This window comes from Haliaeetus albicilla, chromosome 1 (assembly GCF_947461875.1).
Source record: "Haliaeetus albicilla chromosome 1, bHalAlb1.1, whole genome shotgun sequence".
NCBI classification, from domain to species: Eukaryota; Metazoa; Chordata; class Aves; order Accipitriformes; family Accipitridae; genus Haliaeetus; species Haliaeetus albicilla.
Window position 1 is genome coordinate 36,802,392 of NC_091483.1, and position 12,678 is coordinate 36,815,069.

Consider the following 12,678-nt stretch of genomic DNA (forward strand, 5'->3'; position numbering starts at 1 on the left):
AAGATCAGAGTCTGTCCTTCCTTTTGCATACTAAGGGACCTGAATAATAGTGTTGTTTCTACTGATACTGTTTATCTGCTGTCTTTAATGATTGGTCTGCTTTTAATGACTTCAGTGTTTGCCAGATTTTAACCATTTTAGGGGTGAAATTTCTCTGTGCCTCACTATATTGTTGTTGGGTTTTGTTTTTTAATGGTTCGGGTCTTTTCAGAGTCGAGCTTGGGCAAACTGAAGTTTAATTGATGTTAGTGAACTCAGTGGTTCAGAGTAGAAAGTTGAGTATCTACAGTTTACCTCTTCAAAACAAAGATCACTGGGGAGAAGGTGTAGGAATGTGTCTTCAGAGTTGCATGTGCTGATGACTTAGATCAAAGTGGGCTGCAGCATGGATACCAGTTGTCACTGCAGTGGCATAGACTGCACTGGGTAATCTGTCTTGATGGAAGTGATTTCACTTTTGGGTAGGTGATTCAAATAAGCTGTGCTGAGCCTGCTCGCAAGGCACCTGGTGCTGTTCCCTTCAGACAAGAAGGACAGATAGGTGGTAGGGTCAAAGCACACAAGTATGGCACCAGGAGGGTAAAAGCTCCTTAATTATAGCCTTGTTCAGTCACTGATCCAGCTGTGTAACACTGGGCAAATCATGATGTCTCCTGTATGTGTGTCCTTACTTCTAAAATTGGGATAACTACATATGCTAGTCTGTTACCCTACATTAATGTTCAAGAGCAAGAATTGAGATGTTTTGGGGGTGTTGGTTTTTTCTATGTCACACTTTAAAATGCTGAATGTTACACACTTCTTGCCACCATCTCTTCTCCCTCCTCTTCCCCTCAAAAAACCCAACAAACCCCAAACCTAGAATAACTTGTATAAAAAAATTGCTGATTCCATGAAATTCTTTGTATTCACCAAGGTGGTTTTTTTTTGTTTCCCTTTACTGTTTTTTTGGTTTAGATAGACTCGAAGACCAGTCTAATGAAGTATAATCTTTACTGATTTGACGTGGGCTTTTCTAGGTGTCCTCCAGCTACCATACTTTCCAAGTTTTGTACACTATCAGTATTAAAGTTGCTGATCTCTGCTAACAAAGCTTGTCTCATAATCCTTTTTTTAAATAATGGGGCTATGTTTGAAGCTTCCCACTGATAAGGAATCTGTTCAAACTCCCATGAACTTTTACAAATGTCACTGAAGAGTTCACTGGTTTTTTTGCTTACTTCCTTCAAAACTTTGTGGATTTATGTTATACAAACTATGTTCATCTAACCTTGCTGATAACTAATTTGGTTGTATGTTCAGCATATTGTTACCACTAGCACCCAAAAATAATTAATTTTGGTGATGGACTGATTCTAAGTATGTACGAAAGACCTGAAGGTCATTGACTTTAATGAGAATGGTGATGTTCACCACCTTTGGTATTAGGACCTTCTTAGAACAGTTTCGCTTTTGCAAGGGGTTGTATCTCCGTAACACCTCTTTCTGTGGTTTTTTTTTGCATCTCTGGGACGCTTTAATTCCACAAATTTCCAACTTCCTGTGAAAGGGGAGTGAGCCAGGTAGCCTTTTTAGAAGAATATTAAGGCTTTATTTTAATTTTCAGGTACTTTTTAAATTTATGGGTGTTTTTAAGTCATTGCTTTTGCTCAAATTCTCTGTAAATAAAATAAAAGCCTTTTAACTGGGAAAGCAGATACCTAGATGTCATCCACATAACCCTGAAAATTCTGCTCTGCTACTGTAATGACCAGCATGTGCCTCTTACTATGACATATTTGATCGCTTTCTATTTATTACTCTTGTGAGAATGTGAGGAGGAGGAAGAATATTTTCATTTACAAACATGTCTATAATTTTCTGGTTTACTGCTTTTCTTTTTGCTATGCCTCATAATTTTCTGGTCATTCTGTCTTTTATTATTGTTCTGGGCTGAAGATCTTAACTTTCATATATCTTTCTGTTTTCTGATTATAACTTTTCTGTGTATGATTTATTATTAACACGTGAAAAAGTCCTTAATGGGTGTGATTATTCCTGTTTCCTCCCTTCATCTGTGAGGCTTCCAGCACAGTCTGTTCTTCCTGCTTTCGCTGCATTTTTACAAATCCATAGTGCAGCATGTCTTCACCTTCATGCTGTGTGTGCTGCTGTAGCCAAACTAGGCTAGAATTAGCCATCATGGTTTTTCTTCTGAATTTACCTCTTTAATCATAGTCCTCTAATTCTTTCGGCTTCTTTTTACTTTAACCATTTCCATTAGTGTCCTTCTCCATTCCTTTCTCCACTTCTATCTGTGTACTGTTGGTATCTGTTGTTATATCTGCACTCCTTTGCCAGGCAATAAAATGCATCCTCTTATTATTTTGGTTGAGCAGTTTGTTCAGTGCTTTTTCTTAAGTATGTTTCTGCAGAAACAACCAGATATGTTATAACTGTTGATCAGTTTTATTTAATTAGTCATTACCATAAAATTCTGATATGTTGTCACTCATTTTTCTTTTCACTTTCCCTTTGTATTTAAAGGGTTTTTTCCGTGTTTTTCATATTCTAGGCACAATATAGGCTTTCCCATTGTAGAATGTTCCTCTGAAGGAGACTTTATTCTTTGCAAACCACCAGACACAGGGGGACTAATCTCCTTTGGTACTGTAGCTGAACAGTTGGTGTATGAATTGGGCAATCCTCAGCGCTATCTTTTACCAGATGTCACATGTGACTTTTCCAAAGTTTCCATCACTGAAATTCCAGGTTAGTCCTCTTATGTGTTAAGAGATCTGTGTCAATGAACTGGGTTATCAAACTAAAGCAGTTACTTTAATTTCCATGTTTTCTTTGCATATTTCTTGTTAAATCAGTTCCTTAATGTGATACTGCATTAAACTGATTTTTTTTTTTTTCCAAGGACTTTTGCTAGAAATTCCTTTAGAAATTTTAACCATACTCTTATTTATCTTGCTGGCTGACTAATTTAAATCTTTGATCACTGCTCCTTTTGCTTTACTTTTTAAAGCATGCCTTGCACCTACCAGGTCTTTAAACTACATATTCTGTGTGAGCAACACTGAGACAGCTCCACTATGATTTCAGCATTTTTTTAAACTGCAGCTCAGTTTCTTTGCTGAAAAAAAATGTATGTTTTATACATGTTTTCTCATATGACATTTGAAATGTTAGTAACAATGGAAAGCTGTGTCTTTCAAAGCACTACTTGGTAATGGTGTTTTTCTTAGACATTTAAGTGGATCATCTGAAGTGGTAGAAGCATGCTTAGGTGCAGGATTTCCACCAGAGAATCTCTGTTTGAAAAAGTCCATTTGCTATCCTCGAAACTCTCAGAAACTAAAGATGGATATAATGTATGTTCTGAATTTAGCTTTAAAAGCAAAACAAACCAAAAAACCCAGGCTTAACAGATTTGAACATCTGTAGGTTGGATGAGACAGCTTAAAAAAAATGTTCACCTGCATCTGTATTATATATCCTTTTTCATTCTAATGGAACTTATCTGTGACAGTATGCCGAGTGTCTTTATAAAACTTAGAACAATTGAAATCTCAAATAAAACTTACTGTGATAAAACTCAAAACTGTAGGATGAAAAATATTTTGCTTCAATAATAAAAGTACTTTAAAATTGTACAGTGACCCTTCTGCTCATGCAACATAACCAAATGGCAGTCTGATAAGGCCAGCTTACTGCTCTTAGCCACCCTAACCTTCCTATGAACTTTTAGCTTGCAAATGACCCGATATGACATGTTTGAACTTAAAATGAACTTTCACATGAACTTTCAGTTAGCCCTCTTAGAAATATAACAGATGGAAAATGGGCAGATTTCTTAAATATTTTTAGTTTGAAGTGCTTTGACACGTACACCAGTAAAAACAGGCAAGCTATGTATTTTTGCTGTTTACATTGCTGATTTTATTGTCCTGTTGAATTACTTGCAGTGTTTGAACTGTGAGGTGCTTCTGTTTTCTTTTTGTCAATGGATGCTATGCATTTTTTTTTTTTACAGGGTTTTTTCTCTGTATTTCTCCTTCACCTGAAACATGAAACTTCCAGATCTTCACCCTGACTGTAGGGATATTGTTCTGCATTGAGAGAGTTAAATTAACCTTGTGTCAATCTTGCAGAGAGAGTGATGGTGTTATTTGAGTGACATGTAAAATTTCTTCTAGTCATGTTCAGTTTTTCAGATATGTTCTGATTTGATCTCTTCAGAGTATTTGTGTAAGGCTTTGAGCTGCTTCCTAAATATTTGCAAGCACTGGTTAGGTACAGGTGAGCTACAGTATAATTCTGTCTGTCTGACATGAGGTGCTGATCCTGGACAGCTAATTTTCAAGGAGTTGCACCTATTGGTTTTCTCCAGTTCAAGCTTGAACCTGATGCCATGACAGCAATTTTCTCTAGTTTCTTTTGGCATTAACATTCCTAATACTGAACATGGTAGTTGCCCTGGAACATACATTCAGACTGTTCTGTTTCTGTATTGATGGGAAGGCTAAAGTTAAGTTATCCCTTCACTTACTCAGCAAATAAGCTCTCACTGGTTTCTCATCTTTCTTGTTTTGTTTCTTTACCAAGTGATGGACTGCAGTCCACTCCAGCCAACTACAGTAAATTATATGCTCTGTGTGTTTGTCCAATAACTGGCTGTTAAGTGGAAAATAACTATTGGGTCTGAAGTCCGAAGGCTGCTTTCTGTGTTAAGTATTTTTTAAGTACATGAATAAACATTTCAAGTATTCTGTTCAAACGCTCATTGAAGTAAAAAATGTAGTCACCAATTTGCTGTTTGTGTTTCTAAGGCAGGGAGGACTGTTTTGTGAAAGGTTTTGTGGCAGTACAGCTATCAGTGATTTGCTTTTTAATTAAAAGCATTTGATTAATATGTATCACAAAAGAATGTCTTTGAAGTTATATTGAAGAAGCTTAAATACTGTTTTTTACCCACTATAGGTTTTGATGGTGGGGCAGTGAAAGTTCATGGAGCAAAAGGATCGCCTCCTTCAACGTTTTATAAGGTATTATCTCTTTCTGTGGCGTGTAAGGTATTTCTGATTTACAACACTTTATATTTTGGAGAAAGTACTAAATTTTTTTCTGCCAAAAAATGTTACCACTCTAAAATTCTCATCCTCCCTGCCTCAAGAGTAAAAGGAAGAGGGGAAAAAGAAAAAAAAGACAAACCTTATTAGATGCATAAAAACATGTTAATTTGTATAACAGGTTTATCCACTAATGTCCAGAAAAGGCTGGGATGGTGGTTGTATAGTAATAACAATACTTTTTCAAACATCTTAGCCCACTAACACCTTTATACTTGTTGATTTTTATAGTGACATGTTAATTTTCTTCTATTTCATTGTGAAATTTATCTGCCAAGTAGTTTTCAAAAGGTAAGTAATGAGTAACTACATCTGTCAAGAGAGCAACTAAGAATGAGACTAATAGTCTCCTGAAATATTCTGTTGAAAGAAACCTGCACTTCTACTAAAATTGTGAAGTTTTATGTTTGTTACCATAGTCTTCTAGGGGTCTCTGTTCCCTGAATGGATGCTAAGGTAATACAGTTCTGGTGAAGTACCAGTAGGGCTGGATCCTTTTCTTTTTTAAACTAGTGGCAAAACTGAAATTTACAGAAGCAAGATCGAGATCAGAAATTAACTGCTTATCACAGCCATATCAAAAGTGAGTTAACCTAAGCAGGGAATTGTGCTAATATTTCTGTTTAAATAATATAATGTATGTCTGAGCATAATTTTTCTTTGAAACTTCTTACTGCATTTTTAAAATATTTCTGACACTTTTAAAACCAGTTTTATATAAGACAGAGTTTCAGTTTTTAAAAAACACAGTATTTCAGAGATAAATAATAGTATCACCAAAGCAGGTTTGGTTTTGGTGAGTTGTAGAGTCAGAGTAGAAGAGCTCTCTAAAGGCTCCATAATTAAAGCATACTGACAAAGCATTTTTAGAATTCAGTAATATACCACAGGTCACTTTTCTCATGCCTTTTAGTTTTTCACTTCTGGCAGCTTTCTAGTAATCATGTTTGTATCACCTTTATGAAAAAGGGGTTTGATATTTTAGAAGTATTGTGGGAGTGTAATCTGAACATTAATTTTTCTAAACTTTTGCCTAATACAATGTAGCATTGATTTTTTTTTTTTGATAGGTGGCCTACAATTTCAGTACAATATTGTCTTGTCAGCTTTTTGCATTTCCTCAGAATTTTAATTATAAGTTCAAGAGTTCTAATCACATAATGCTGGAACAACACATTTCCTTTCTCTGAGGGATCTGTGTCTGCATTATCTGCATCTGGGAATAACTGTGTCTTTTTAATCAGAAAATACGTTTTTGTTGTGTTTGAAACAACAACAAAAAAGTCTTAAAACATAAATTATAAGCACATTTCTAAAAGATACTTAGTTTTAAAAATCAGTCTTACAGTGTCATTGTATAACCAACAGAGAAGTCAGTTTAGAAGTAATTCCTAAAAATGACATAGAATGAAGAGTATACTTTTGTACAAAGCATCAAATTCCATCAATCAAATGATAGCTATGCTAAGGCTCTTATTATTCCTGTAGTAAATAGTGGAATTTGATATGGGCAAATACAGAAGGCAGTGAATGTACGAAGCAGGAAATACTTCTTCTTCCTTGGTCCGAGTGTGCAGTTTGAAGCAGAACATGTTTTGCTTCTTAGCGATTTTCGGTGAGTGTTCTGTTCAGCAGCCTTGTCCTCCTGCAGTTTTTGTTCTTGACTTTACATTTCCATACTTCTGTATATCTAAAGGAAATAAGAGATTTGAGATTTTCAGTTGATGAACCATGAAATAGAATAAAGAAAACAGAATAACTGTTTTTTACATAACAGTAAAATAAAAATAAGTTTTAATCTATTTCTTATTTATTTATTATTATGTTTTAAGTAGGAAATTTGAAATGTATGTATTTTGGAATTTTTTTTAATATACCTTAAGTTTTGTATATTAAACAGTGTAATGATAATCTCAAGTATGTAAATTAGACTTCCTGTGAAGTATTTCTATTTTTTGAAACTGTTTAATTGGCTGTCAGTGATAAATGGACATATGCTTTGCACACCTGTTTTAGAACTAATTTTTAGGAAACTAATATATTCAGCTTGGCTAGGAAGTGACTGAATGGGCTTGTTATAAGCAAGCTAGAAATATTTTAAGGGTGTGTTACATCTTTCAGTAACTTTACAGTAAGTGTAGAGGAAAATTATTGAATTGCTGCATTACAGGCAAAGTAAAACAATGATAGAAGAAAGTGAGATACAAATTTCAGGGAAAATAATGAGAAATACATTACCTGTGGAATAGCTTTTTCAAAAGAACTAGCTGAAACACTGTTTTGGGGGACATTTAAAAGTAGACTGGGTAAAGTGTTTGAAAATTTACTGTAGGAAAAATATTTCTGGTTGTAGAGTTACGCTGAATGTCTACCAGGTTCTTCAATTTGTTTTTGTTTTTCTATTATGTAACAAATGTTGAAAATGCTCATTACACTTAGTTTAGATACATCTAGTAAAGCTTTTCTACCATTTATGGCCATGCATTATGGTCATAACAGTGCTCTAATACATTGAAAGTAAAGCAGCTATAGCACTGGAAGTCTAGTAAAATGCTTATTAGTTAAATGTTTGCAATGTATAGCATATTCTTTTGTGTGTGCATGTATGTGTATTTGATATTTTTCCACATTTACTTTAATACTCCTGGGAAACTTATGTCTGATATATTTCACTGTGGTAGATTATTCAGCTTTTCAACATCAGAAATGTGTCCTATGTACCAAAGCAGATAAGTACAGGAGAATTTAAGGATGACAATGAGAAGTGATTCAGAGTTTCACAGTTTAGCAGATTTGAATCTTCCTCTAATAGAATTTTGAGTTTTAAATAATAGAGTACATTTTTGTAATGATGATGGTTTCTTGCTATTCTGCTTCTGCTCAATGCATGGATGATGATTGTCAGAGAGCGTTTATAGCGTATCAGTATTGAATCCTGTGTAATTTCATAATCCCTTTATCGTTAGGTAAATGCTACTTACCTTGATGGCTTCAGAGCTACTGCTGTCTGTCCAGTGGGAGGTCCAAAGGCAGTACAAAAAGGAAAACGCACTGCGGAAAGTATTCTGCAAAGGTTAGTATTTGAGTCTTGGAGGGGGTTTTGGCTTTTTCTTTTCAGAGATTATGAAAATAGAACTGTGACATATGATGGCAACCATATTAACCTTGTAAGAACCCTAGAACATTATAATCTTCCAATTGGGAGGACATTTTGAGACATAAGTAGCCTGTTTAGGAAACCTGTTTTCAGTATATAACTACACTTCAGCTACATTTGTCAGAGTGAGAAAGGTCTCAAATATTCTTGAAAATAAATGGCTGGATAGTGGAGAGAAACCCAAATTAATGAGGGAGAAGCTATGATTCAGATGAAAATTTATTAAGTGCCAGAGAAACCCATGTGAAACTAGTTTTCACTGATTTTCACATAACTTCTTTTTATCAAAAAATCATAGTGCAATGAAATGTAGGCAGTTTACCAAGTTTGTGTTTTAAACAAAACTATCTTAGTACCTTATAAAATGTGACTCGTGATTTTGTTTGCTAGAAAGTTTTACAATTGTAAGACAGACTGATAAACTTTCAGTCATATTGTCATGCCAGGATATTTGGGTGAGGAAGGATTTCTCTTAAACATAATTCCATATCCTCATGGACATCTCTGAGCATTTACTCCAGTAGCTCCAATCTTTCTAGTTATGAGATCTGTCTCTGTGCCATGTTTTATACATAACTTCCCCCCCTCTTCCTACTATAGACCCATGCAGCAAGTACACTAGGATAGACACCTGTCAGAAGTGCAAGGTTTACTGTGGACTTAGAGTGACTTACTGCTCCTGTGCCCATGAACAGCGCTATGATGAAGGAAGAGCTGTGTTACTTCCCTCAAGAGACATAGCAAATGAGAGTGGGCTGATAGGAGATGTGTAATTAAGCTATGGAATCCCTTTCTTCAGAGTGGTGCAAATGCTAAAAGTATATGTGTGCAAGAGCTACTGAGAAAATCAGTGAAGAAAAAACCCTTCAAGAGTTGCTAAGTGCAAAAACTCAGGGACTCGGAAGTCTCCCAAAAGCAATCTTTCTGGAAGCTAGGTGATTATTTTGGAAAGGAAGTAGGATGGTGTATTTTCCCTTTCATGTTTGCTCTTGGAAATTATATCAGACCAGACTACGTGATTCTTTTGTCCGATCGAAGCAGCTTGTGGTGCTGCTGCCTCTGTGACCACTAGGAAATTAATTCAGCCTGCTTGCAGTGCTGTCCTGAGTAATCCTCAGAAGAGGGCTGATGGGAAATAGCCAAAGGCTGGTTAACTGGCTTGGTAAGTGGCCTCTAGCCCATGACGCATGCCTGGAGCAGCCGTGGCTTGTTCTGTGCATTAAAAATCACAATATAGAGTATTGCACATCAATATATTTTCCATCTCACAGTCTTAAAACAGCTTAATGTGTGGAATTGCTTATTCAGCGTATTCGAAAGATTTGTGTATGTCAACCCAGAATAGAATAAGCTATTCTGATCACTGTCAGAGAATGCTCTACCAGCAACTACCTCTCTTTAGGAAGCTCTGACTTCAGTCTTCCCACCAATTCCTGTTGCAAGAGAATGTTGTAAGGACATGATCTTTCAGTCCACTCTAGATCAAATTCTGCCCAGTAGTCTAATGGCAGCAAGTACAGAATAAGGTGCACAAACTTAAGGTCCTTCAGTTGTACAGGTCAGATGAGTTGGCAGCCTAAGACACTGAGCAGCTGTGGCAGCTTGTAATACAACTTCTTTCACTTCTTTCTTGCATGCTTGTCCTTTATTTGTATATTAGTTTTTGAAAGCAGGAGAGATTTGGCAGTATGTGTGTGAAGAAGTCTCTTTGGAGTAGTCTTTGGTGTTCTTTTATTTTTGATGGTTCTCTGTTGCATTACCAAGACACATGAAAGGGCTAAAAATTACCCACAGAATGTATTTTGAACTCTAGTGTATCTAACTATAATGTTTGTAGATAAGTAACGTAAAATAACTTATTACAGACACGGTTTGCAAATTTAGATACCTTAAATCAAGTATCTGTCTTTCTGTGGTCATCAAAATAAAGATGGCCTCATTTGGTGGTACATGAGCCACCTTAATCTCTTTACAACAACTAGAAAATTACATTTTGTATTGAAGTCCTGTACACTGCATCATTTTTCAGGTAGCATGCTAATATTTACTATAAATATAATATATTAACAGTGTCTTCAAAATGTTCCACTGATGCAAAATGTTTTTCACATCCTGACATAATTCCAATGTTTCAACTGATAAAATCTTTCTACGCAGCTAGAAGGGTGCCCGACCAAGATTATTGGGAAACCAGTTTAGGTGCTTCAGAATTTAACTTATTTTTCCAATCTGCAACATGTTATTAAGTTGGACTATTTTTAACAGTTGGATTATTTTAAAACTGTATTCTAACCTTTTTTTACTGTGATTTTTTTTTGTTTGTTTTTTTGTTTGTTTTCTTGGACTTCATATGATTATTTATTTAAAACTATAGTGGTCATTTACAGTTTTAGCACTTGAGAGTTGGGCTGTTTTCCAAGAGTTGTTGCAAACAGTCTTTTTAACCCAAATTTGGTATTTGTCAAAAACCAGTATTAATTCCTGGCTCTCTCAAAGCAGTGTGTGTTTTCATGGTGTATAAAAAGAAGGTAATGTTCATCCCCATTATTAATTGTGATTGGACAAAGTTGGCACTCTTGACACAATGTGCTTTTGGTGTAAACATCCTTACAGAAAGAGTTTGAGGAATTTCAGTGCTAGACTGGAAAGGCATGAGTAATGAAGAAACATGCTCTTTAAAAACTTTATCTACTTTTTGGCATTTGAGACATATGTTCATTAATCCCAAATAAATACCTTTAAAGTTTGAATAAAAGTTCCTTCTTCAGTTAGTTTTCTCTTCATTGGTGCCTGTGATGTAATGAGGTAGTTCCATGTATTTATTGGTAGTTCGTAACGCCTTACAGCAGAAACAGAGTTAAGAACTGAATTTCCAGTATGAAAAACAGGAAGACTGCGTATACTGTAATTACATTTCAAGCTGTCTTTGTTTTAAAGATAAAAGTAAGAGCTGAAATCCATTTATTTGTCTTTGCCTGTCATCTTTCAAATAATTTGAATAAACAAAGGCTCAATTTGAAACCTACAGGTAAATTCTGAGGTATAACTTCCTTGTCAGTAATCGCTTGATTTGCAGTATTCAGATATATTTGTTTAGTGTAAAGTATTCATAGTCCAGTTTACATGACAGAGCTAACTCCTGTGGACCACACAGGGCTACTTCAGATAATAATTTTGAGGCAGTTTACTAATAAAAAAAAAATCATTTGTTGCAGGACTCGTCTTATTTTCAGTCAGCTTGGGTATGAAGATTACAGTGCAGTTAACATACAGGTTTTAGGGTCTGAAGATACATATGGACCTCATGCTAGAAGGAGTATAGATGGTGTAAGTATTCAGTGGAGTGTTCTTAAACTTTTACTGACCTCTTGTAATCTCTCCATATTGTTATCATTTCTACAACTTTAAAGGAAGTCACTATCATCTTGGGAATTTCACCCCATCATCTTGCAGAGAATTCAGTGTCACTACTTCGTGTACAAAATTAACACTGACAAGGTCTTTGCAGTATTGGATCTTAGAAGCACTGATATGAAATCTTACAAAAATGTTGTTGTAGTCTATTCTAATGTTGTTCATCTAAAGAAATATCTTCTTTAAAAAGTTCTTATGATGTAGACTTAAATTGCATTAGATGTAACTAAAAGACCACGTTATAAAGATTGCAGAGTCAGGAAATGGCAGAATTATTGTTGCCTGTAAAACTTTGAAACTGTCTCTGAGTACTATCTGTGAAACAATCTTCAACTATCTAAGTCTGCATCGTATTTTGTGACTTAATAAATTCATATGTAAGAGTATGAATGATGACCATAGCCACTGCAGCTGTGATATCCATGGTTTGTTTTCCTAATCTAGAATGTGAAAGCCCTTTTTAAAGGAAGAAGACTGCAAATCTTGTCCTCACTTACACGCACTTTAAATATTTAGACAGTTTAATTTGTTCCAAAACAGTAGCATCTGATTCTTCTTTGTCAGTGACAGCCTTGCAAAACTCTTTAAGGTACTCGTGGTAAAACTCTGCTCTGAGTTTGGTCTTAGGAGTGCCAACACTTAAAATAGCTGACAATTTGTATGTGTAGGAAACAAGAATGTGATGTGGAGAAAGGCAGCGAACTTCTTACTATAGAAATTAAGTGTTCTTAGAAATTGGGCAAGTTTTATCTGCAGCTGTTCATTTTAATGCTTGAGCTTCGATTTCATTCTGCATAGCAGCAAGAGTTGCTTCCTGAGGAACCAGCTTTATAATGTGGTCTTTTTCCTTTAGGACCATAAACCCTATAATGTTAAGTGTGTTACTGAGGTTGCAGAATTAAAATTTTGAAACACAGGAGCAGATGTCCCGGATGTTGAACTTGTCTGTGTTCTGTTTGTACCAGCTCCTTATGATTATGCGTTGTAATA

General features: G+C 35.3%; 1 protein-coding gene across 5 annotated transcripts in view; it reads left to right on the plus strand.

Moving 5' to 3' along the window:
* Nucleotides 1–12,678, plus strand: part of LOC104323624 (uncharacterized) — a 66,286-nt gene that overhangs the window by 17,155 nt on the left and 36,453 nt on the right. For all 5 annotated transcript variants that reach the window (XR_011325123.1, XM_069785732.1, XM_069785739.1 and 2 more), the window contains exons 9-12: nt 2,555–2,751; nt 4,969–5,033; nt 8,084–8,190; nt 11,490–11,601. Coding sequence is in view for 4 of the 5 variants with exons in the window: in XM_069785732.1 (XP_069641833.1) it covers nt 2,555–2,751; nt 4,969–5,033; nt 8,084–8,190; nt 11,490–11,601 (481 nt within the window). In the remaining variant the exon portion in view is untranslated. The remainder of the gene's footprint in view (nt 1–2,554; nt 2,752–4,968; nt 5,034–8,083; nt 8,191–11,489; nt 11,602–12,678) is intronic.